General features: G+C 39.4%; 8 protein-coding genes across 11 annotated transcripts; 3 read left to right on the top strand and 5 right to left on the bottom strand.

Annotated features, from left to right (window-relative positions):
• Positions 1 to 70: 70 nt before the first annotated feature.
• On the bottom strand, positions 71 to 1,769 carry LOC124190534 (hatching enzyme-like). Its single transcript, XM_046583245.1, has 6 exons — positions 1,506 to 1,769; positions 1,281 to 1,395; positions 1,039 to 1,211; positions 683 to 800; positions 468 to 613; positions 71 to 295 (listed from the first exon to the last, which is right to left on the bottom strand). The coding sequence occupies exons 1-6, from the start codon at positions 1,602 to 1,604 to the stop codon at positions 248 to 250; spliced, it is 699 nt and encodes a 232-aa protein (XP_046439201.1). The 5' UTR covers positions 1,605 to 1,769; the 3' UTR covers positions 71 to 247.
• Positions 1,770 to 2,214: 445 nt separating this feature from the next.
• LOC124190533 (probable serine incorporator) lies at positions 2,215 to 4,886 on the bottom strand. The gene is made up of 8 exons (XM_046583244.1): positions 4,401 to 4,886; positions 3,864 to 4,228; positions 3,578 to 3,796; positions 3,407 to 3,491; positions 3,162 to 3,345; positions 2,883 to 3,101; positions 2,635 to 2,782; positions 2,215 to 2,563 (listed from the first exon to the last, which is right to left on the bottom strand). The coding sequence occupies exons 1-8, from the start codon at positions 4,434 to 4,436 to the stop codon at positions 2,425 to 2,427; spliced, it is 1,395 nt and encodes a 464-aa protein (XP_046439200.1). The 5' UTR covers positions 4,437 to 4,886; the 3' UTR covers positions 2,215 to 2,424.
• A 314-nt stretch (positions 4,887 to 5,200) lies between these two features.
• LOC124190535 (kinesin-like protein KIF13A) lies at positions 5,201 to 15,192 on the top strand. 2 transcript variants are annotated; one of them, XM_046583246.1, is made up of 22 exons: positions 5,201 to 5,499; positions 5,570 to 5,660; positions 6,678 to 6,844; positions 7,648 to 7,772; positions 7,842 to 8,141; positions 8,218 to 8,427; positions 8,490 to 8,693; positions 9,336 to 9,584; positions 9,652 to 9,984; positions 10,050 to 10,605; positions 10,675 to 10,820; positions 10,887 to 11,030; positions 11,096 to 11,348; positions 11,421 to 11,530; positions 11,596 to 12,034; positions 12,099 to 12,469; positions 12,539 to 13,063; positions 13,137 to 13,412; positions 13,476 to 13,961; positions 14,024 to 14,204; positions 14,273 to 14,494; positions 14,564 to 15,192. In XM_046583246.1, the coding sequence occupies exons 1-22, from the start codon at positions 5,445 to 5,447 to the stop codon at positions 14,617 to 14,619; spliced, it is 5,499 nt and encodes a 1,832-aa protein (XP_046439202.1). In that variant the 5' UTR covers positions 5,201 to 5,444; the 3' UTR covers positions 14,620 to 15,192. The 2 variants fall into 2 exon arrangements, with proteins under 2 accessions (XP_046439202.1, XP_046439203.1); XM_046583247.1 differs by having other exon boundaries at positions 11,424 to 11,530.
• A 96-nt stretch (positions 15,193 to 15,288) lies between these two features.
• LOC124190538 (40S ribosomal protein S8) lies at positions 15,289 to 16,941 on the bottom strand. Its single transcript, XM_046583249.1, has 5 exons — positions 16,823 to 16,941; positions 16,470 to 16,576; positions 16,169 to 16,268; positions 15,826 to 16,001; positions 15,289 to 15,613 (listed from the first exon to the last, which is right to left on the bottom strand). Exons 1-5 carry the CDS (start codon positions 16,824 to 16,826, stop codon positions 15,374 to 15,376), a joined length of 627 nt encoding a protein of 208 aa, XP_046439205.1. The 5' UTR covers positions 16,827 to 16,941; the 3' UTR covers positions 15,289 to 15,373.
• A 287-nt stretch (positions 16,942 to 17,228) lies between these two features.
• On the top strand, positions 17,229 to 18,463 carry LOC124190539 (probable RNA-binding protein 18). Its single transcript, XM_046583250.1, has 5 exons — positions 17,229 to 17,374; positions 17,438 to 17,529; positions 17,611 to 17,824; positions 17,883 to 17,962; positions 18,026 to 18,463. Exons 1-5 carry the CDS (start codon positions 17,357 to 17,359, stop codon positions 18,231 to 18,233), a joined length of 612 nt encoding a protein of 203 aa, XP_046439206.1. The 5' UTR covers positions 17,229 to 17,356; the 3' UTR covers positions 18,234 to 18,463.
• A 41-nt stretch (positions 18,464 to 18,504) lies between these two features.
• LOC124190540 (alpha-crystallin A chain-like) lies at positions 18,505 to 19,494 on the bottom strand. Of its 2 annotated transcripts, none has more exons than XM_046583251.1 (3): positions 19,190 to 19,494; positions 18,871 to 19,104; positions 18,505 to 18,789 (listed from the first exon to the last, which is right to left on the bottom strand). In XM_046583251.1, exons 1-3 carry the CDS (start codon positions 19,394 to 19,396, stop codon positions 18,643 to 18,645), a joined length of 588 nt encoding a protein of 195 aa, XP_046439207.1. In that variant the 5' UTR covers positions 19,397 to 19,494; the 3' UTR covers positions 18,505 to 18,642. The 2 variants fall into 2 exon arrangements, with proteins under 2 accessions (XP_046439207.1, XP_046439209.1); XM_046583253.1 differs by having other exon boundaries at positions 18,505 to 18,786; positions 19,190 to 19,493.
• A 568-nt stretch (positions 19,495 to 20,062) lies between these two features.
• Positions 20,063 to 21,255, top strand: LOC124190541 (heat shock protein beta-6-like). 2 transcript variants are annotated; one of them, XM_046583254.1, is made up of 6 exons: positions 20,063 to 20,183; positions 20,297 to 20,500; positions 20,563 to 20,638; positions 20,709 to 20,754; positions 20,817 to 20,926; positions 20,988 to 21,255. In XM_046583254.1, the coding sequence occupies exons 2-6, from the start codon at positions 20,303 to 20,305 to the stop codon at positions 21,092 to 21,094; spliced, it is 537 nt and encodes a 178-aa protein (XP_046439210.1). In that variant the 5' UTR covers positions 20,063 to 20,183; positions 20,297 to 20,302; the 3' UTR covers positions 21,095 to 21,255. The 2 variants fall into 2 exon arrangements, with proteins under 2 accessions (XP_046439210.1, XP_046439211.1); XM_046583255.1 differs by having other exon boundaries at positions 20,129 to 20,225.
• An 81-nt stretch (positions 21,256 to 21,336) lies between these two features.
• LOC124190536 lies at positions 21,337 to 22,877 on the bottom strand. The gene is made up of 4 exons (XM_046583248.1): positions 22,353 to 22,877; positions 22,128 to 22,280; positions 21,789 to 22,058; positions 21,337 to 21,724 (listed from the first exon to the last, which is right to left on the bottom strand). Exons 1-4 carry the CDS (start codon positions 22,569 to 22,571, stop codon positions 21,473 to 21,475), a joined length of 894 nt encoding a protein of 297 aa, XP_046439204.1. The 5' UTR covers positions 22,572 to 22,877; the 3' UTR covers positions 21,337 to 21,472.
• Between the last annotated feature and the right edge of the window lie 1,456 nt (positions 22,878 to 24,333).

Consider the following 24,333-nt stretch of genomic DNA (forward strand, 5'->3'; position numbering starts at 1 on the left):
AATGGCTGAATTAGAATTGGCCGAATCTTAGAAATTAAATTTAAGATCATCGATCCTTACGATTCTTGCATTCTAAGAGAAAACGTTTATTTTTAATTAACGAGGAAAATGTCGAAAACAAGTCTATAAGGAAAGAATGAAAAAAAAAACGTAATGAGAAGAAATAGAACAGGGAAAGTGGAAAAAAATTGGTGCAATCAGAATTTATTGAACGAGACACCACGAAGGTCCGGCGCTGCCGATCCTCTCATTCCTTCGTCTTCGAATTCGACAAAGGATTTTTCCCATACAGTGCCTAAAAGTAATTTTGAAATAATTAACCCGGTTTAGTTGATAACGGTAAAGTTCATATAAGTTTAATCCGGTGTGAACTGAACGTCTAAACGCCATTGTTATTATATTCTAGCGTATGTTAGAGTTAGATAAATAATGAAAAAGAATTTTTATTTTCGGAAAAGAAAATGCACCTGAATGCCTTCAATGTCGTCCTTATCTAATTTTAAATCAGGACTGTAATCGTAAAATGGGGACATCACAGCCGTTCTCACGCTTGAATGTCTCAGTCCCAAAGTGTGACCGAACTGATGAGTAGCCACTTGGAATAAACTCGTCTCTGAGCGGGCGAATAAAAAAAAATATATGTATTCCATGACTTACTTGAATAATATTATAGAAATGTTACCTTTGTCGGAGTTATGCGTCCATGTTTCGCTTTCGTCAAAATGAACAAAGGCTCCTTCTCTGGGATAAGAACTCTTACCTAAAACACCTCCTGGACCATCAAACACAGCAGACACAAACTGCACGAAACAAACGATAAATTTTCTAGGTAACCATGCACAGCCATAAATATAAAGGAAAATGCAAAATGGGAGAAAAACGCCTCTGGGCGTCGCTCTTCAAGATTTTTTGTGGCGCTCAGTGTAAAGATGATCGTTAGTTGAAAAGCAGACATTAGGTTAGATTAGGATAATAATTACGCACAATTATAACAATTTAAAGGCTTGCGATGGTTAACTTGGTTTAATAAAATATTACCAGGATTTCGATGTCGACAGTAGACGATTCGTTAAGATGAACGAAGGTCAAATCGGCCACGTCCGCCCACATCTGAAACGCTTTGGCGATTTCACGATCAACGTCGTCTTTGCTCATATCCGTCGTGTATTGCTTAATGGTATAAGTTATTCGTTTATTAGGCCAACTATTCCCTGTTCAAATGCAACGTCAAATAAAACCAAATGTAACACCAGCATATTTTTAATCTTGCATATCCCTACCTTCAAGAACGAATCGTTTCTGACGAGTGGAGAAACCTGGATGAACTCCATCCGTAACCCCACAATGCGTTTCACTCGTCCCTTTCAAGGTTTCTGCATCAAATTTATGCTCTACCTGTGTAGAATATAATTATACGTTTTGTTTTAGCGAGCTAAACCATGCAACTGGCTCGAATAGTAAAATAAAAAAAGGGAAACAAACAGTGAAATATGCATGGGATTTACCATTGCCTCGTTGACGATGTCGATTGGAGCAGCGTCACCACAATTGATTACCAGCAAACAACACATGAGACTTAATGTCCATGACAATAGACGCAACATTTTAATAAGAAAATTGCGTTAACAGGTATTTTCTAATGCGGATAACAGCAGTTTTTATTTCGGTATGCTAAGTTGCGTGCCTGTTGTTGTTGCTCTATCTGTAGTACGTTTGAAACTGAACAAGAATTCGCAGTTTACTGCGTATTCATACAGAAAAATGAAGGTCATTCGAATTGGTTGTTCCCGGCGGCATTTGCATGTACAAGTGTCTTATCAAGAGAAACTCCTCAATGTATATCCTCGGGGTCAATTTCGGACCAATCCAATACCTTAGTGCTGGTCGTTCACGTGTCTCATTCAAATTTGGTTTTTCCCGGTTTTCCCGCAGTCTTAGCATTGCATATACAAGTCCGCAATCTATTATTATCCCCGGTAGCGCCCGTTAGCTTGTGTCGTTCGCGTGTCTCGTTCAAAATGGGGTTTTTCCACAGTCTCGGCTTGGCATATACAAGTGTGTTTTGTTCGTGCAATTAAAGAAGTCTAGCATCGAGAGCCCTGGACGATGATGAAACAGAAGTAGTTTGATATATCCCTGGGCCTTGGCGAGTTTCTTCCCCTTATTTAGATATTTTTCAATATCTAAATATAGTATTTTAATTAAATGAATGAGTACATTGATTAAGTGTATTTTAGAATCGACGTGAATTTATATATTGCATTTTTGCATACACCAAAAAGTAAAACGGGGGCTAATCGAGGGATACTAACACATCAATTATCAATTTACCCATCATCAAATAGGATTTTGATGCAGTGAATGACCAAGTGACATTCGAATGAATCGAATGCAAATGTAATTATTTGTTCACAATCAAAGCATTTAACTGAAATCTCGATCAGGTAGCAACGAAGGGGCTATAAGTGACCAAAGGTAAAGACCAAGACATAACCATGAAGAGATCATTTTAACCCAAACCGACGCCTCGTTGCTGCTCAGTGTCGATAAGTCAGATGTAGGCCTGTGTAAAAGTGAAAGCGTCAACCAGCGATCATGCATAAAAGTGTTTTATATACTTGATTCGTCACTTACTTGTACCAATTTGTTATAGTCATCATAACGTATAGCGTAGCAAGAGCAAACATCAGGTGAAAAAAGGACCAGGAATACGCAACTCCATCAGCTTCATTATCCCACACGTTGCCTCCAGATTCGATTTCATGAACATCATTACCGCTACCTAAAAGGTCAGATGCAGACGGTTGTTAATGTAATTTCAGTATTGATTTAAAGGTCATAATCGAAGAACCATCGATGCAAATTTTTAAAATTTAATTTACCTGATGATCCATTGTCGTCCTTTGCCAATACTTTATCTGATCCAATTAGACGCTCTGTTTGTCCGTTAGACGCAGTACGGATGCTCGAGTACAGAACACAACAGAACCAAATCACGAGGCCCACAATCGATTCGGCGTCAAAAGTTGGATTTCCTTCTTCGGTACTAGGTCCCGTTTGACCGTTAATGATCTCCGAAAAGTTCGGTTTACACGCTGGATCTGGATATACGAAGAAATACGTTCAAACAGACTATACATTTCAAATAATTGCATATTTACCAGGATTGTTAGACATGGCGGACCAGGTCAAATACAATGTGTACAAACTAACAATAGAAGATTGCAATAAGCCGGAGCGCGGTTGGTGCTCTTGAACTTTTGGCAAGATGGCTACGACACTGACTAAGATGCACAGAATCAAGTTGATGGAGATGAAAAATTTATTTAAAGCACATCCATCACTCTGCGACATAAAACAGATTAGTTTTGGAAATTCTTGACTTTATTAAATTATCGAAACCAACCGTGGTGTAGTAGACAAAGAACAAGCTGACGGCAGTGATGCATAGGGCATATTGAAAAAATGTGAAGGAAATCAGAGCACAGTACCTGTTCAGAAATGTCAACATCAATGCAAATTAAAAAAGCTGTTTAATATATATGTAAATCTTGATGAAGAAATTTAAAAAAATTACCAGGTCTTAGAACTTGTCTCTTCATATTTTTCAACCCAAGACTCAGCCCAACGATGTGCAAAGTCAACAACTAGAACCAGCTGGATGAGAATGAAGAAAAAGCCTCCAATCATCCCAAACCACATCCAAGTTGTGCCAAATGTTTCATTTTCATCTTCAGGAATAAAAAATGCTCCCACAATGGTCCCAATCAAAACAAGATATTTGATTGCCCAAAATCTGTATAAATAAAAAGATGTGATGAAAGCTCAATTTATAATCTTGACTCAAATTTAAAGGAATTTACCCATTTTGAATTCCAGCTCTTGGATCTTTTGAAGTTCGTACTCCTATCATTATTAGTGCCATGAAAAGGAAAAAGAGGGTCATGCCGAAACAAAGGCGATATACAGCGAGATATCCAGCGGCGATTCCACAGTTAACTTTAATGGAATTGGGGACAAGCAAATCTGATGTAGTGCTTGTCGCTTCATCACAAAATGGAACTTTTTGCATGGCAGTTGCCAACCCAGGACTTAACATTATGCAGGCAACTATGGTGCCTAACAATAGCATGATAGCGTACATAATCCTGCTTGATGATGAATTTTTGCATGACGGACATGCTTTGCAGCAGAGACCACAAGCTGCACTTCCACAGCAGCAGGCCAGCTATCAAAAGGTAATAAGAATTAGTCAACAGCTGTAGAAAAAAAAGAGATGAAGGGTAAGAAAATCTGTGTAAACTATTTTATAAGTAAGGAAAATTTAGTAAATCTAGAAAACAATCAAAAGTTTTCCTAAAACAATAACAATAATAAATAAGCATTAAAATTATATTTACCTGGGCTGCACCGCAAATACCTAAAACAGCTCCCATTCTGAGACTTTACTGTTTTCAAATGACAAACTTTGCTTCCTTCGATAGGTGTAAACACTGCAACGCAGTTCGTGAAAGTTCAGTCAACAAAGATCGAACAATGACAGAATGGCGATTCACTAATCCTTTCACGGCGCAAGCGCAGATCGATAACAATAAGAAGACTTAAGGTGTGGCAACGTGACTGAAAACCGCTAATTCAAAAAAATTACGAAATACTTGGTGACTCAAAGGAGCCACAATTTTTTTACAAGCCCTCGATTGGTTGTGATACCAAAACGAGTTCTTAGATTTGTTACTCACACAACACAATATTTAGAAATGTGGAAAGTCCCATAGAAAAGCTGCTGTTTAACAACAGTCCGTATTCCGTAAGCCTAATGATAGTTACAACACGAAAAGGTCGGACGATGTATTCCCTGTCAGATTTTCATGCCAAAAATCTGTCTGCGAATACTAAATGTTGCTCAATAAATCGGCCACTTCAAACAATGCCATCTATGAGTGAGCTACATCCTCAAATGTTTCTTTGTTCCTTTTTGTCGTTCATGAAGTATTAATAAAACCAAAATAATATACGACCATAAAAGAAAAAAAGAGAAAGCTAAATTATTTTAGTGTCATGTTAAGATCTAATTTTTAATAGTATTGTTCCCACTTTACCGTCCATTTGTTTGTTTTCTGCTGGAAACGGTGTAGTTCGTTTTGTTCTCGTTGGTGACTCTGTAAAGGACTCTGTTAAAGTCGAACGGAAATCAAACAGTAGCTTGCTTGTTCCTACTCTCTCTTCTACTCTCAACTTTTTCAGTCGCCCCTAAACATTGATAGCTTGATGATATATTTTTATCGAGCTGGGGTTTTTATTAGTTTATCCGTGCCAAAGCCACTGAATTGTGTGATCTCAGTGCAAAAGTGAAAACCCTAGGCAATTCCCTGTTTTCCAACCCTAGAATTGTTTATCCCCTGTGTTGTTTTGGTGTCCTAGGAATATAAATATTTATCAAAACAATGTCGAATGACAAAGTTCAAGTTGCTGTTAGGGTTCGGCCTTTCAACCGGCGAGGTAATATAATTTAATTTAGAATGTTGTCCGTGAAATATCAAGCTAAGCTTTATTTTAATTTTCTTAAAAGAAATTGACCTGAACACCAAATGTGTGGTTGAAATGGTAGACTCACAAACAGTCTTACACCACCCCTCCACATTGGATAAACCACCAGAAAGGTACACTTTTACTTGCATTTCCTGTTCTTATAGATATGTGTGTTCTTCGTGTTAAAGCAACACAGTTTTGTGACGCAGCTAGTCTTATCTTATCAGGCGAGCTATGCCCCAACACACTCAGGCTTGGTTATTTCAGACAAGACCTGCCACTGCCTATCATCCAAAGCACAATTGAGGAACAAGAGAGGGAGGAAAAGAACTAAAGAAGTGAGATAGTAGAATGGAAAAAGCTTCATCAAATATAACTCACAAGAAACACCCTTGAATGATCATTTAGGGTGTGTTGGTTAGATTATGGGGAAAATAAGAGTTTTGAATTTTTATTTTGCCTTGTAAACATAAAAGTCAGAGAGAGGGAGATGAGGACTTGAATGATGGTATAGTAAGGGGGGATTTTCACCCCCCCTCCCCTTATGCTACAGTATGTTCCATTTTTATTATTCCTTTCATTGGATGCTTCAATCTGAGTTGCACAGCACTCGTTTCCCCCCTCGATCTTAGTGCGTGACATTTGGCCAACCGAATTGATTTGGTGATCGTCACCGACTGTGCAACTAACGTAGAGTTTCCAATCGGAAAGAAGGTGACTCACTTCAAGCGGTAGAACTGTGATCAATGTGACAGGCACACGCTCGCTTGCCCCTTCTTTGCAATCATTCGAAATAGGGGGGAAGCGTGATTTATTGCATCCCTGTACACCACTGGGCTTTTTTCCGGACCCTGGTCTCAATATCCCATGACCTTTTGGATGAGCGCTCACTCGTATTTCATCTGTTTTATTCTGGGGATTTCTCGGAAATAGCCTGTGCAGCACTCTGCCCAATACGGGGGATTCGTAGCAATTTGTTTTCTTTATTTTTAAAAATGTAATATTGTTTGTGCTTGTTTTGGTTCTTTTGTTTGTTTTACTTGTCCGGCTGCGTTGTTTCCCAGTGGCAATAATGCGTATGTCCTAATGTCAACCAGTAATCCTATTCTTGGCGGCTGATTGTTGTTTTTTTTTGTCTTAACTTACAGCCGGAAAGATCCTAAAAGCTTCACATTCGACCACTGTTTTTTATCGCTGGATGAAGAGGACAGCAGGTTCAGTAGTCAGGAGAAGGTTTTTGAAGCCCTCGGCCAGGATTTGTTAGAGAACGCCTTCCAAGGATACAATGCCTGCATCTTCGCCTACGGACAAACAGGTTCGGAAAATAAACCTTTCCAATTTTCTTATCCTACATTTCAATAAAAACAGGTGTACTTGACCTCTTTCATATCAAAATATTTTTTATGCGTGTGTTTTTATACCAGTACCAATATTTGAGCAGACTTTACATTACGTATACACCTCGGGTCATGTCTATAGCGTTACTTTCTCAACCCGCCCGTTCGCCCGACTCCTAGAATAATGGGTTTTTCTCGTACCTCTAAAACAAGATTTGTTTCGATTTTTTTTTTGTAGGTGAAGCCTCATAATAGTCCGAGTATATGAGATTTGCTTCGTGCAGGTTATAGATATAGAATAGTGCTAACTCCTCCCACCAGAAACAGCTCTACTTGCGTACTGTTTGATTTTGTGATTATGCTGCGGGTCTTACTTCCGCCGGTGTTTATTGTTTTACTGGCATGAAGTTGTATTTTCTAAATTGTCCAAGTATTTCTCGTATCCTTTCTCTTAAACGAGGAGAGAAGAACCTTTTTTCCGGTGCGAATGAGCAATAATGAAACAGAAATCGACTTTACTGGACGATCACATTTCCATGGAGTTCTTATTACGGTCGTGACGGATGCCTTGATTTGACTCCGATTAACGATCAAGATTGGCTGGTCCCCAATCCATTTGTACGGTGTCGTGTTGCGCTACTCACATTAAAAAAAGAACGGCGAGGCCCTACGTTTCATAATTCGATTATCTGAACTAGAGTGACTAGCGTGTCCGTCCTTCTTGATTATCTATTAGCCGCTTGATTAATCCCATTATTCTTATATTGTGAACCGAATTTAGGATCCGGAAAGTCATACACAATGATGGGTACACAAAACAATCCGGGGATCATTCCGCGGCTATGCAACGCTCTCTTTGATCGAATCAAACGGCTTAAGGAAGAAGAACCTTCCTTGATGTGCAAGGTATTTTAATACATTCAATGAACCCCGGACATATACACGATATTCTAATTTTACTAAATTCAATTCCAGGTCGAAGTTAGCTACATGGAGATATACAACGAAAAAGTCCACGATTTGTTAGATCCTGGGGCTCACAAGCAATCGCTTAAGGTGCGAGAGCACTCAGTACTAGGTCCTTATGTAGATGGTCTTGCCCAGCTGGCCGTAACATCTTATCAAGACATTGAAGTGCTTATGGGCGAAGGAAACAAGTCTAGGACTGTAGCCGCAACCAATATGAACAGCGAATCGTCTCGCTCTCATGCCGTTTTCAACGTCATCCTTACTCAAATATTTACTGATCCGTTTAGTGACGTCACCGGAGAAAAGGTTCATTCGAATTTTTAACTTTATAGCACCAAACTTTTTGGATTAACGTTGCTAACCGTTCTACGAAAAATCAAAGGTCAGTAAAATGTCCCTGGTCGATTTGGCTGGATCTGAACGCGTCTCCAAGACGGGAGCAGTCGGCGACAGATTGAAAGAGGGATCGAACATCAATAAATCACTTACAACTTTGGGTTTAGTCATATCCAAATTGGCCGATCAAGCCACCTTAAAGAACAAAGACAAATTTGTACCCTACCGAGATTCTGTGCTAACATGGCTTCTAAAGGTATGTTTAAAATCGCATTTAAAGTTGAATTCATTTTCATGTGTTGACGACGTGTTTTTTAGGACAACTTGGGTGGCAACAGTAGAACAGTCATGGTAGCTACTATATCTCCAGCTTCAGACAACTACGAGGAAACTTTGTCAACCTTACGTTATGCCGACAGAGCTAAACGTATTGTTTGCCACGCAGTTGTTAACGAAGATCCCAACGGCCGCATCATCAGAGAACTGAGAGAAGAATTAGAGTTCCTCAAAGAACAACTGAAGGTAATCAATATCATTCTCTTTTTTTTCCCCTTCAAACGTATGGATACCTCTCGAAGTGTGTCTCTCTATACCTCGTGTTCTCTTTCTTTAAGCCTCTCAAGTCCGTTGTGATGGTACGTCGAACGCGCCTTCAGCAGAGGCATTGTTTATTAGGGGTTAAGGAGGCTAGAGAAAGCCTAGGAAATGCGAACATGGGATGAAATCTTTGGTTTAGGACCCTTTTCAAGTCCCTTAAGAACCAGGGTTATAAATATAAACCTATACACAATACTCCATTAGCTAGTTTGGGGATACCCTAATCCTTGACTTCTTCTTTTCCGTGCCAAGTGTGGGAATGCCCAGATAATTTTTCTCATCTTCAATAAAGTCATGCCAGGATATAGACAGACATTTCTGTCTTGCGGGTGGTCTTATGGCACAGCTGTGAGATGTGGCATTCTATTGTTACGTAGACTTTACGTGCCCTTTGAGAGTAGCATTATAGTCTTTGGTCTGATCCCGAGTTATTTCCGCTCTAGAGAAGAACTATTAAAGAGGCGTGTTTAGTGTGGGCGCAATGTTTTCCGTGAACACTTCCAACCCTGACTGGAAATCAAGTAGTGAAACGTGTAATTCTAATACTGTATTTGTTCTTATTGTTAGCATGCCGTCTACCGAGACGATCTCAGCGAGCAACTCCATCAGTCGGAAAAATTGATGAGCGCCATGTCGGAAACGTGGGAGGAGAAACTGGTCAAAACAGAACGCGTCCACCACGACCGGCAGCAGGCCCTTGAAAAAATGGGCATTTCGGTTCAAGCCTCAGGCATTCAAGTGGAAAAGAATAAATTCTATCTGGTGAACTTGAACGCCGACCCATCACTTAATGAACTATTAGTCTACTATTTAAAGGTAACCCATTCTGTCCGTCAGCTGGCATTTGTTCCGTCTGTGTACCGTTTATTTGTTCTTTATTTAGGATCGTACTCTTGTGGGACGGCAAGACGCAGACACTCAGCCTGATATCCAGTTGTCGGGACTAGGCATCCAGACTGAGCACTGCCAGTTGTTGATCGAGAATGGGCAATTGTTTATGGAACCATTGGGAGTGGCACCATGCTTCCTAAATGGATCTCCGGTTATAGCTCGAGTACTACTTCGTCACGGCGATCGTCTTTTATGGGGGAACAACCATTTCTTTCGGGTTAACTGTCCACGTCCTAGTCCAACTAGTGAGGAACAAGTTCAACCTGATTTCAATTTTGCACGCGAAGAGCTGGTATTGAAAGAAATGTCCAATGACCCCATTCAAGTAAGCTGCATTAAAAAATATTGTTGAATGGCTGGCAGCTTATTAATCCGTTCTTTTCCCGTTAGAATGCAATTGCCCGTTTGGAGAAGCAGCACGAAGAAGACAAACAACGAGCCCTACAGCGCCAACGACAGGAATACGAACGACACTTTCACCAACTCCGCACTTCACTTCTCTCTCCGATGTCGCCTTCTTCATCTTTTTCGTCGCTCGATCTCAGCAATCGATCTCTGCGTAGCGGAATGGGATCAGGAACGCCCCGTTCAGAACGGTGGGCCCAAGAGAAAGATGAAATATTTCGCCGAAGTTTGGCGCAGCTCAGAGAGGACATTGTCCGTGCTAATTCCCTCGCTCGCGAAGCCAATGTCTTGGCCGAAGAACTCGGCAAACAGACGCGCTTCAGTGTGACCCTCCAAATTCCACCTGCCAATCTAAGTCCAAATCGTAAGCGAATAGGACTGGTGAGCGAGCCTGCGATTCACGTCAGGCGGACGGGAAAACCCAATCAAATCTGGTCATTAGATAAATTAGACGTCAAATTAGTGGACATGAGAGATCTCTACAACGAATTCAAAAATGTGGATCCACTCAACAGAAGAGAAAACCCTTTCCTATCTCCAGGTATCTTAGGACCCGATTCTATGTAAATAATTTTGTGCCATTCTAAAATAAAATTCTTTTATTTAACAGGTTCGGATCCATTTTATGAGCTGCAAGAGAGCCATAGTTTAATAGGTGTTGCTAATATCTACATGGATGTTCTGTTCCATGATGTCCGATTGAATTACTATGTTCCTATTATATCTCAGCAAGGAGAAGTGGCTGGCAAGCTGCAGGTATCACACAGATTTTTTTTTTTAATAATTAAACTCTCGTTTGTTCATCGCTTTAATGTTACTTAGGTGGAATTGAGCAGAATCGCTGGGCAGTTTCCTACCGATCACATGTGTGAATCGGACTCTGGCGAGAATTGGGACGAGCAAGATGAAGATGCTTCATCCAATGGCCATTGTACTGCGATCACATGTCGTGTTAGCATTCATCAGGTGAGCAATCCTGACAATTGTCTTTTATTCTTCATCCCGCTAATTTTTGTAATTTTTATTTATAGGTCTGCGGATTGCCGGCATCCTTATCGCATTTTGTTTTCTGCCAGTATAATATGTTCGGTCAAGCAGAAGCTGTAGTGGTACCGACAGTGATAAGTAACGAGGATGAGGATCGTCGAAATCAAAACGATGTTCGCATTCGCTTTGATCACGTCAAAGATTTTACTGTGCCATTAACCGAGGAGTTCATGGATCTGTGCAGTGAAGGGGCGCTGTCAATTGAGGTTTGGGGCCATCGAAGCGGTGGTTTTACAGGTATTTTTAGTGTGCTATTTCAATTGTACTTTTTGGCGTTTTCCATTTAATTTTTTGTATTTCTTTTTGAAGCAGGGAAAACCGCATGGGAAGTGGAGCAGCAGCAGCTAGCAAAAGTGAGATCTTTAGCGGATAAATGGCGTGAAGTTTCACGACGAATTGAATTATGGGTGGAAATTCAGGTATTCATTTAATTGGCAACTCGTTTCTTGTCGAGTCTCTAACGTTGTGACGTCACATCCAATAGGAATTGAGTGACTCCGGTGAATACGTTCCAGTTGAGGTCATCCACCGAGACTGCCTTTCCGGGGGTGTCTATCAGCTCCGCCAAGGACAGCAACGAAGAGTTTGCATACGTGTCCGTCCTGTACGTGATTCCGGCACGTTACCGTTGGTCTGTGAAACAGTAACGTGTGTCGAAATAGGAAGTGTTTCGGCTAGGTCCAAACTTCAAAAGCAGCTAGACTCGTATCAAGAGGAAGATCTGCTCCTGTTGCGAGACAAGTGGAGTGATGCCGTGGCACGTAGACGGCAGCATCTTGACCAACAGCTACAACGACTGATGCAAAAACAAGATAAAACCGAAAGCGATGTAGAACGGGAGCAGAGTTTGGTTAACCAATGGGTTAGTCTTACTGAAGAACGAAATACGGTTTTAATTCCCGTGTCCAGCTCGGGGATTCCTGGTAAAATTTTGATTCATAGAAAAACTAGAGAACATATTATTTTTACGTATCTATAAATATGTAGGTGCTCCTGTTCCAACGGATTGGAACCCGCCTGCCGGTTTGGAACGACATGTTCCGGTCTTGTTTCTTGATCTTAATCCAGATGATCTTTCCGCTCCCTGTCAGTCAAATTTGAACGGAAGTTTTGATAATAGTTCCTTTATCGATGGCTTGAACATGACGGATGATGGACAGTATATGGCCGCAGCCGGAATCAACTCAATCTTACCGAAAGAGCACGGTGGACAGTTTTCCAGCTTGCCCATTATCAGGTATCTTGACAATGAAGATATCGGTGCCATCGCTGCCTGGGACTCGTCAATTCACGACAGCTTGTACTTGAATCGCGTTACTGAAGCCAACGAAAGAATTTATTTAATCTTAAAAGCAACGGTAAGTAAATTCCTACTTTTGTTATTTTGAAATGATTCCAAGCTTATACGAAACCTTTGGACAACATAGATCCGATTGTCACATCCTTCGCCAATGGATCTCATATTGCGCAAGAGACTCGCAATTAATATTTACAAGAAACAGAGCCTTACAACCATTTTGAAAAAGAAGATTGGCCGCGTTGATTCTATTACTGCATCGGGAGTCATGTACGAAATTGTATCCAACGTTCCTAAAGCCAGCGAAGAGTTGGAAGATCGCGAGTCACTGGCGCAGCTAGCGGCATCGGGTGAAGATGTTTATTCAGAGGACGGCGAAACTTACATTGAAAAGTACACGAAAAGCGTTGGTGCAGTCGAGTCCATCTTGACATTGGACAGGCTTCGACAGAACTTGGCTGTCAAAGAATTACTGCAAAATCAACAAGGTGGAAAATCTAGTTCCGCCATGAGGAAGACCTTAAGTGTTCCCAATTTGTCGCAGCTATTGCGCTGGCAAGAGGAGAACAGCAACAGCAACCCAGGAAAGATGGGACGCTCAGAATCATTGGCAAATTTTGCTGCAGAAATACTTGGTATTCAAGGCCAAGGCCGAGTAAGAGCTCATTTTTCTATTAGCATTTTGTTCTTTTTTATTCTAAACTATTTTATCGTTAAAAACAATTCAGGATAAAGGAACGACTGCAGGTTCTCCAAACTCACCATCAGGTGAAGTTGCTCGTCGATCGCTTGATTCGACTGTGACGCGGCCCAACTACCTTAATCTTAATGCAAACGCTGGTCTTGGTCGACTGAGTCAGTCATCTCCCAGTCCGGCGTCCTCTCGTCTGGTGTCCAGGATGACAACTTTGCATGAAGAAAACCCTAGTTCAAGTAATCATCCCATATCGTCGCTGGTGTTTGTGGACAAATTGGAAACCACTCCAGAAGTATTGGAGGATAAAGTAAGCAAGCAAAGTTTATCAAGTTTGGAGTTGAGAAAAAATGTAACATTTGATTAATGTTAGATCGAAGAAGAAGCCGAATTAGACATGACTGAGTTGATTGATAACGAAAGCCGATTGCAAGTACACAACGACGAGAACGGGCCTCAAGGGGAGAGTGTTTACTCCAGTGGATATGGATCAAACGGTGCGTCGGAAGTGACTCTTTCCAGCACCAACGAAGATGAGTGTTCTTTAAGAAGCTGTAGCGTCAGCACTGAAGAAACTCCCGATCATCCGATACCTCAGCCAGCGCTACCTATTTCGTCTGGCGTTGAAGAAAACCAAGAAGAATCAGAAGAGAATTTGATGACTACTTCCACCGATTGTGGTGTCGTTCGAAGACCAAAGGCTTCTGTGGACAAATTGACTGCTTTGAAGGCTCACCGATCATCCTGCCCTACTGCATTGACCGTAAACGAGCCGAATAATCTCAATAACAGTTATGGCAGTGCTCACAGTAGCAGTAGTAACGTCTCCATTGAACGTCTTACAGCTACTGACGACGAAGTAAATTTACATTTCCAACTTCTTCGTTCGTTCGTGAATACTAATTGCTATTTTATTGCTAGGAAATTACTTCCGAAATTCCAAACGTAACGAACAAACCCTCCAAACCATTACCGGAATGGGTGATTGTCGGTGAAAGTATTTTAGTGCGGCCTTATAATTGGTCGGGCATCATTTCGTTTATTGGTGCAACTCAATTTGCATCTGGAACTTGGATCGGCGTGACATTAGATGCCCCGACTGGTAAGCACTATTTCCGTTATCGACGTAATATCTTTTTTGTGTTAATATATTAATGTTTGTTGCTTTAGGTAAGCACGACGGATCTGTTCAAGGAGTCAGTTATTTCAGTTGCAAACCCAAGCACGGGATCTTTGTTAAAGTAGACAAATTAATTTTGGATAAAAGAGGTCGAGCTCTTCATAACTCTGCAGCTAGAGGTTCGACCTCTGATTTGCATAGCAATGCGATGAAACGCAGCCAGAGCAAGGCGGAAGGCATGAGTGAAAGTGCTCGTAAAACTGCTCTCTCGGGTAAGTTTCTCAATTGGAAAGAGTAAAGTTATGGACAAAAAGTGTGTTTACGAGTCATTTTTGTTTCAGGTGATGCGTCTATGCGTCGTTCAAAAAGTCGAGGGGATGGGCTCAACCGTCACTAAATTTACCACAAGTATTCTCTTCTTCTTCACTTAGAAGATGCAAGAAGAGTTAGTCATATTTCAACAGGGCTGACGAAGAAAGAACTGCTATATTAAGCACCAATTTTGTTTTTAGTATTCATACGGCAATATTTACGACTCATGTTTGAAGAAGTACTTTTAAAAGAAACTTGACTGATGCAAGGCAATGTGAGACCAAAATTGATTTTACTATTGCCCCTAATTTAAAGTAATCCGATTATTTAAAGCATTCCTATAAGTTAGCCGGAATTTATTTTAAAGAAAAGCATTGGTTTGTGATTTTCTTCATAGTAGATTTTATCGAATGGTCATCTTATTATATAAATTTTGTCTGCATACAGTGCTTGATTTTGACGTGTAAAGACTTGCATATTACATTTATTTTGCTCATGGTATATTTTTCTCCACTGCTTGATTTGGATAAGCTTTATTTAATTTTCGCACTTGCATGAAGTGTATGCGAAATTTTAATTTTTCTTGGCATGCAAAGTGTACTTTTAACCAAAAATAATTGGAATTTAAAATTGAAATATAAACTGAAATGTCATCGAATCTTCTAATTGTACTACCAGTGTTTCAATTTAACAGGTAACTGGAATCTAATTATTGTTACTCCATCACACGCAATTAAAGAATTAAAAACCAGTATTTATCGCCAGCACACTTGTATTTCTTGTCAACGTTATGTGGCAGATGAAAAGCACAAGTCAGAAGTACGAAAGCGGCGAGTGAATTATTTTCCTTTCTTGGTCTTCATTTTCCTGAGGTAGAATTCCAATTCTCGTCCCTCAAGGATGTAACCATCAGCCCTACCACATTGGCCGGGCCGGCTGGAAATTGCCACTAGAAGACGACCAGTCAGGAACTGTTCTTCCAAAGCGGTCTCGATCTTGGCGAGACGCTGGCGGGTCTTGTATTTCTTCTCGGATTTCTTGGACTTCTTCTTGTTCAATACCGCTTCTTCAGCTTCAGTCTGTTAGAGAAAAGACAATAGTTAGTGGACTGGACTGAACTTCAGATAGATAAATATAAACACTTAAAATCAAAATCAGAGTAACTATGACTTAGAACATCAGAGGCTAGAATGTACAATACTAGAACAGTATTATACTAAGCACTAGCCTAGTGCAAGTACAAAATGTATCATCACTTAAAGGTAGGTGTCATATAAAGAGTTAAACATACCAGCTTAGCTCCCTTCTTGCGGCCAAGGGGAATAGCGTAGTGGCCTTCATACCACTGTCTGAAAGGGGTGGCATCGACGACAATGATGGCGTTCTTCACTAGAGTCTTGGTGCGAACCAATTCGTTATTGGAAGCATTGTAAACAACGTCGATGATGCGGGCCTTGCGAGAGACACCTGTAAATAAATAACAAAGATTAGCAAATTGACAAAGACAATTGATACGTAAATGCCAGATTCACATCAGTATATGACAATGAAGTCCTATCCATCAAGAGAATCAGATGACACGCACGAATAACATCATTTGATAAAATAACCATAAAATATTTTCAAGTATTAACCTTCAGATCCCCAGGAGAAGTTGCCTTGGTCCAAACGAAGGGCACGGTACTTCTTGTTTCCACCACGAACGCGAACGGTATGAATACGGCGAGCCCCAAGCTGTGAATACAAGAAGTTGATTAGGACTTGCATGAGCCAAAGTTGCACGTAAAGTAACTTCAAACATCATTAGCTAGCATTGCATCATTTCTTCAGCCGAAAGATGGTATGGTTGTATTAATCATGAAGTAGGTTATTTTCAAAGTGAATCCAAACTGATATCCACTTGAACGTAAATCATACTAAAAAACCTAAACTCACCTTAGTGTTTGCTGGGGGGCGGCCCAACTCGAACTTCCTCTTCTTGCGGATGGGCTTCCGTTTTCCACCAGTGGCCCGGCGTTTGTGTTGATGGTCACGAGAGATGCCTACATGATTAAACAAGCTAACTTAGTAAATTTTCAACTTAGGGAAGCACGATGGGACCACCGACAGAAGGAACACCGGACAAGTGGAATCACAAGAATACAATTGACTCGAAATTTCTAATCTTTGAGAATTACTCAACAAATTGAATTGAATTCAGACGAATGAATTGCAATTTAATTCATCTAAATAACCAAATGCAAAAGCAAGATGAAAGACGATACAAAACACAGTATTGAATTGCTTACCCATCTTGGATAGAATGGACCTTTACTCGACTTGGCTCGGTCGAAGTGGATGAAAGAAACGCCTGTAGGGATAACAGGACGGGAAAAGGGACAGCGTTGTCAAATTAATCAAAGCTATTTCATGGATTTTCGTTTTCAATTAATTTAAAAAATCTGCAATTTTAGCATTTTATACATTCTTCGTTCTGGTAAAACTTTAAAGTCATTAATTAGTTATTTTTGTGGTAATTAAAATGATTTTTTATCTTTTACAATGCTTTCAATCATAATTTTACAACATTTAAATATTATTACATTAAGACTTAATTTAATTCATTTTATCACTAAAATGAATAAGTATTTCTATTCTGAATTTATTCAATAATGTTTTAAATGGTAAATTAAAAGGAATACATTTTTATGTATGTCAAATTTTTTCAGATCATGTTGGAAAACCTAGAACTTGCAATGCTGTATATTGATTGTTGATTTTTCTAGTCTCTTTGTATGTCTTTTTGAGTAAAAATTAAATTGGAAAAACAAAAAAAGCTTCAAATGAATTCAACTGCTGAGGTTTACCTTGAAATATTTTTATTCTTGAAACTGTAACTAGTGAAATTTTCTGCAAATTATTAGATGGATAAAGACGACCCGATGTTGGACTTGTACACTCATCCGAACAATGACAGTCGGATCTGGGTCGGTAATCTGGATTCGAGAGTTACAGAGTAAGTATATAAACCAAAAATCATTACACTATTATTGCTCATAGCAGTATAATTAACACAACTTTGTTATTTCGTTTGCTGGTTTGAATTGGTAAAACTGTTCCAAAATGCTGGTACAATTGACAAGCTCGAATATCTGTTTCACAAAATTGGACCCCAAGCAGGACAACCTAGGGGATACGCTTTCCTTACCTTCAGTAAACGAGAAGAAGCTATAAGAGCTAGAAAAGAATTTGATGGGAAGTCTCTTCTTGGAAGAACACTTTTAGTTAAACCTGCCAGAAGTGTCCAGAAAGTAAGTAACTCATCTTCACACTAAGTTGTTGGATGTTGCTCATTATAATTTTAATTAGGATGATCTTACTGGACCCAAAACCACTCAGTTCAGCATCCCTGCTTTAAGTGGAGCAAAAGACAACAAAAATAAACTCAAGTAATGAAATTTATTGGTTAGAAATAGTGTGAATTTCAGTTTTTTTTATTGTATTTTTTTCAGCCTTGAACAACAGATCAAAGCAATAGAAAGCAAGTTAAAAACGATGGAAAATTCCTCAGCAACTCTTCCCGATTTGCCACCAAATTTTGTGTCTCCTCTCAGCCGCATTGCTGCTAGACCGGCAGCTCAACCCTACCCTAGCAGGTCTAACCGTTCTAGGGGTTCTAGAGGGCGAGGACGTGGGGGCTACAGAGATCGGAGGCGTTAAAACTGTGGGCGCCAGTTCGATATTCTCAATGGTATCCGAAATCTACAATTACTATTGTTATTAAAAACATACGCACATTATTCTTTGTAGGCGAATTTATGTGTGCTAAACGATGAAACTGTGTCGAGTTCTGATTTTTAATATTTATGATTCTCATTTGTAAGACTAGCCTTCGTTTCTAGAGATGGTAAACACACCCTTTTTTTAAATAAACTTTCGTTCGAAATAAATTGACCTCGAATCATTGGTTTAAAATAAGAAAAAGGCAAACAACTGTAGCAAAAGTGTATGAGTAGTTTTCATCATCACATTAAAAAAAGAATTGACGAGAGGTTGAAATAAGAAAAAACCACGTAGATTTGTAACATAATAGTTCATTTCAAACCTCAAGGCTTTCATGGTTAAAACTTCATTTTTTGCTTTTTTCGTGACTTACGGGAATGTTTACTTTCCCCTTCCCAGTCTGTTGTTCGGGTTTATTTGACACCTGGGATGGCGGCTGTGATGCAGGTTCCGATTTTAACTGTTTAACTTCGATAACACGCTCATTTTCCTGCTGAAGAAAAAACACAATTAAACATTTGGATTAGGTACAATTACTACATTTGGCCAGAGATAAGAAAGTTAAGCAACGAACCGTTTCTTCTGGCTTTTTTGGCGCACACACAACCAGAGTTCCGTTGTCGGACAAAGTTGCGCTTAGATGATCCAAATCAACGTTATTAGGCAGAATATATCGGCGTTTAATGTGACGAAACACGTGTCCATGGTCGTCTTCCTTTTCTTCGTGTTCAGCGCAAACCACCAACGAAGTGCCAACTATTTTAACACTAATCTCGTTAGATTTGAAATCTTCAACTTGTAGCGTCACCTTAATATTTATTTAAAAAAAAAAAAAAAAAGAGAAAATAAGAATTAAAATTTTTTTCTTGAATTTCTGATGAACAAAATCATACCTGATACTTTTCCTTGTCACTGACGATTTCCCGTGTGGAATGTGGGTGCTTAATCGCGGGAGATCCGATAACACCGTGAGATCGGAGGGAACGGAGAAACTGCGATTCCGGCCAATAAGTATTAGGTTCCGGTTCGAAAAGACCCCAAGGATCTCTACGGCGTGTAGTGTCCACGCAAGTGTAAGGATCGTAGTTCCAGAGAGCCATTGTCGTGATTGAAGCTATCAAAATGTTTTCCGCTCAGTTAATTCAACTCTTACTCGACTCTTCAACTTACTCGAACTGTGTAGGCTTGGTTATTTGTAAAGGGGTCCTTTTATATATAGATTTTCCATAAAACGAACGTTGATAGTCGCTTCCAAAACAATTCCAAACGTTGTGCTCAAGTGAGTATTTTTTTTTACCCAAGAAAACTGGAAAGGTCGGCATTTCTTTCACACCGAGTCCAGATCCCCCAAGGGATTGCGTGTAGTATTTCAAACTCCTTTTCCTTTCCAATCAAACTTTCACATAGTAAGAAATACACAATTCATTGCCAGTATTTTTTTTTTATTTTTCTTATTAGGTGTTAGTTAGATCAGAAGAAATGGAATCAAATAAGATGAAAACTAGATATATTCACAAACATGCTATAAATTCTGCGGCAAGTTGAGTGAACATGTTCTGGGAAATATTAGCCAGTCTTACGAAAATTTATTGTCATCTGGAATTCTGGTGAGCTTTTATTAATTTTAATTGTTGTAAAATACTTCGGAAACATACCCAAGGGGTTCTTCTCCCAATGGAATCTTTAAAGCTTATTTTCGAAGAAGTTCAAAACGTTTCTAGTCGACGACGTGAACTAAAGGCATAGGTACATCGTCGCAATCGCGTTCAAGCGTATTGTGCTGCAGTAAATGTATAAATGATAGACGATCGCAAGACAGTTTTTTAGAAAGCTGCCAACTGTTGATGCGAGTGTTTGTATCGATCTACATTTAAATTTCAGTTTATCGTAAGTTTCCTGTCTGTTGCAATTTCAAACATCTCGCAGTGTGTTAGTACCGTGTTCTGCTGTTTAATTTCCCGTGTAACCAATTATTTGATTGCCAATTTTTTCGCATTTAGGCAATCATGTCTCTTATGCCCTGGGGAAATTTCGGTGGAATGAGCCCATTTGATGACTCGAGTTCGATGTTTCCAATGGATCCCTTCATGTCGAGAGGAGGCTATAATGTTATGCCACGGACGATGATGCCGTCAATTCGGCGCATGGAACGGGAAGTTGGTAAATTGATTTCTAGTGTCAAGGAGGACGACAAATCGTTCCAGGTACGAGCTGTTTTATTCCCATTACAATTGTAATTACGTAAATCATTTTGATTGTTTTTCAGGTCATGGTTGATGTTTCTCATTTCCATCCAAGCGAAATCACCGTGAAAACGACCGACAAACACATCATCGTCCACGGTATTTTATAATGTCTATTCTCAATTAACATAATTGTTATAAACTAAAAAATTTGGCTTGCCAATTGCAGCTAGACATGAAGAGCGCAACGATCAGCATGGGTTCGTTTCACGAGAGTAAGTTGTCAAAATCAAGTGTGTAAGATGGAATATTTGAATAGCGTCATTCTAACCAATAGGTTCCGCCGTCGAGTAACCATCCCAGAAGGAGTCAATCACGAGTCGGTTACTTCCACCATATCCCCTGAAGGAATTTTAACAATTTTGGCTCCTAAAATGATGCTTGAAGGTAAGAAATATTGTCAAAAGGAACCTCCTTGTTATTGATTTCCGGTTGTTAAATATTGCAGGCTCTAACGAACGGGTCATTCCTATTACAATGGCCCCGGCAGCTGGGTCGCATCACACATCGCATGCTTCTCTGCATTCAGCGCATCAAACCGGGTCATCCAAATAAGTTGCTGAAAGGAAGAAGAAGAAAGTAGGCTATTGTCGAAATGATATAATGGCCATAATCGTGGATGTTACTGATTGTTTAACACTTCCTGGTGTAATGAAACAAAGCGTTACGTCGGTTGCATGCCTTAATCGAGATCGAAATAAATGAAATTGATGAAATATTCTTTTTTTTTCTACGCATATTTTTTAAAACTTAGCTACTGTTTGAAATAAAATAAAGGCCCTAAATATTTATCAAACTAAAATGGAACGCATTTATTCAGTAATTTTATCGTACAGGGAAAAAACAGTGGGAATAGGGATAGCAAAAAAGTTATGCTTCCAATCACACAACAGGGAAACGATTCTGAAGGAATTTGAGAAAAACGGGGAAATTTCACGCTAAACTGTTCCAAATCTGAAAACGTTTTTCGGAACGAAATTTGTCTTCAGCCGGGGTTGACATCGAATTCTGTAGAAGGCATTGAGAATAGAGAGCCACAAATAAATTACTAGTCAATTTTTGAAGTTGCTTCAACATATCCCAGTCCTTTGCATTGCACCCAGTGTTTGTGTAGACAAGCTCCAATGAGTTCTGAATTTCATGTAGCAATGAAGCAAGCTTTGAGTCACTTAAGTCTTTGGTCAACTGTAATTTCAAAAAAGAGAAATTAGAAAACATGCATACAAATTAAGTTATGTGTTAAACTCACTTCTATAGTTTCATTTTTGAAGGCATCAAGTAAACATATGAGATTCCATTCCACAGGATAAAGTTCCAGATCCATTGGCTTTTGAGTGAGCTCAGTGCGAAGTTTCCTTATGCAGCAAATGTTATCCCAACACTTCCTCATCACATGTGTGTACTTCACCATTGCATAAGCCTCTTTAATAGTTAGTGCTGATGATGGATTGGGCTTACTTTTGAGATCTCCACCATGACTGACTGCACTTGAGAGAATTCCAGTTTTAGGTTTTGCACTCTATAAATAGATTTGAAATCTTTTAATTAAGAATTTTCATTGAATTCAGCAGGTGTGTATTGTACTCACCCATCGTGAATCTTGAAACCTAGATGCAAGATCTTCAGTAACAAGCGTAAAGTCATCTTCAATGTAGCACCCATCAAAAGATACATTAACAGCTGGCTTGAAGCTAAAAGGAGTATCATAGAGTTCACAAGAATAGCCTGATTCCATAGATTGCTAAATATAAAAAAGGGCAATTACTTAGATTAATGGAATTTGATAAAATTATACAACGAAGAGAATGCTTACATTTTGAATAGATGTATTTACACTTGGCAGGTGTCTAAAACTCAGGTTAGAAAAAGTGATTCCCGAATCTTTTGATTGATCCAAGCTAAAACTATCTTTGAATCTAGTTCTCATTTCTTCAAAACTTTTGCTGTGAGAAACTGGAGAAAACTCATTCAAATCTTCACTTCCCAAAAGAGCTTCCAGTCCTTGAATAACGTGGTTATCGTTGCTATCCATCTCGTTTTTTTTACAGCCAAAACAATTTAAATTCTTATAGACGGACGTTAATTTTTTTGTATGAAATCAACAATGCAGTTTGACTTGGTGAATAACTAGTAAAAGAGTATCAGTCTCAGATACTATGCCACCAAGACCAACAGTCGAACAGAGACTGAATCAACGAATGCAAGAGCTGCTGTTCCAACTTTTTTCAAACGGAAACCAACACGTGTTGACTCGTGCCTCGGGTGAATTTTGTTTAATTCCCCGGAGACGTGTGGAACATAGCACACCCCATCATCTAGAGAGGGGAGGCGGGGCTCGTGCTTGGCTGGAGGGTAAATTTTTCAAATCACGAGCGAGTTTTCAAAATCCTCGAAAACAACACCAAGCGGGTGTGTCGTGCTCAACTCCAGTCTATCTTTATCTTTTTTTTTGCAAAACCACAAAATTCAGCATTTATACATTATAATTTTATAAATAAAATCAAATGGCGATCGTTGTGTAAATGAGTTTACTTTAACGTCTTTTAGAAATTTAATTGAACAAATAAATAAAGAATAAATGCATCGATTTTTTATTTTAACAATCGATTTGACTCGAAACAGGAAAAGAAAGTTTCATTTGATAATCGGTTATGTGTATTCAGTGGCGAAAATAGTGATTATATAACCAGTTGTTTCTCAGTCTCATTTTACCGCTTGTTCAAATTAATACTTGAACATCACAATATAAAAACGCCACTGGGTGTCGGCCTTCGAGATTTATGTGGGGCTGCGTGGGCCGGACCATCGGTTATTCGGTTGGTTGCCAAGTCAAAATTTGGTAAAATGGTTTCATCGGATAGTGGACATTGGAAAAAATTATATCGCCGTCAAATACAGATTATAGTTAGATTAAAATTTTAATATGCCCTTTCCCCTTTGGTATTTGGTCAATTTCGCACAGCTGTTCCGCATTTTAGGCGTTTCGTGTTTCGCTTTCGCAGTTTAGGGACAGCCAAGAACAAATGACAAACGACAGCCGCCTACGACGTTTGTAAACAAACAGTCTAACCAGAGCTATAGAATACTGGTACCGCCCATATGGCGAGCTCTTCCATTGCTTTTTTTCTCTGGAATTGAAGCCTGCCCTGCTCCTTAGCTAAAAGCGCCACAGCGGGTGTGTGGAAAAATAGGGTATAGGTATGGTATAGGAATGGAGGGAAAAGTGGAGGAGTGGCAAGGAGCGAGATCGATATCTAAGCTCCGATTAGCTCCGATTTTCACTATCGGGTGCTAAAGTTGGCTTCAACCAGAGAACATTTCCGAGAGGAAGAGTTAACATGGCAGTGGCGCTACCAGTATTCTATAGCTCTGACACAAAATAAAAGTTATAAAATGAACACAAACACTAATAGATTTGAAAATCTGCTCAGACACGTAGTTTTATACGGAGAATTGAATAACAGATAAATGAAAACGAACAATAGCCCTGTTTACACGCGATAATTCTGCCCAATTTTTCAGCCAATCACAAACCGGCTGGAACCATAAAAATTTGAATTTCGACCGAATTAATAAATGAATAATATGAACAAAAACACCAACAGATTTGAAAATTTGCTCAGACACGTAGTTGAATACGGCGAATCGAATAGAAGATGAAAGAAAACGAACAATAGCCCTGTTTACATGCGATAATTCTGCCCAATTTTGCAATCATAAACCGGCGGGAACCACAAAAATTTGAATTTTGACCGAAAAATAAATATATAAAATGAAGAAAAACATCAACACAC

Source organism: Daphnia pulex, chromosome 3 (genome assembly GCF_021134715.1).
Source record: "Daphnia pulex isolate KAP4 chromosome 3, ASM2113471v1".
Lineage (NCBI taxonomy): Eukaryota > Metazoa > Arthropoda > Branchiopoda > Diplostraca > Daphniidae > Daphnia > Daphnia pulex.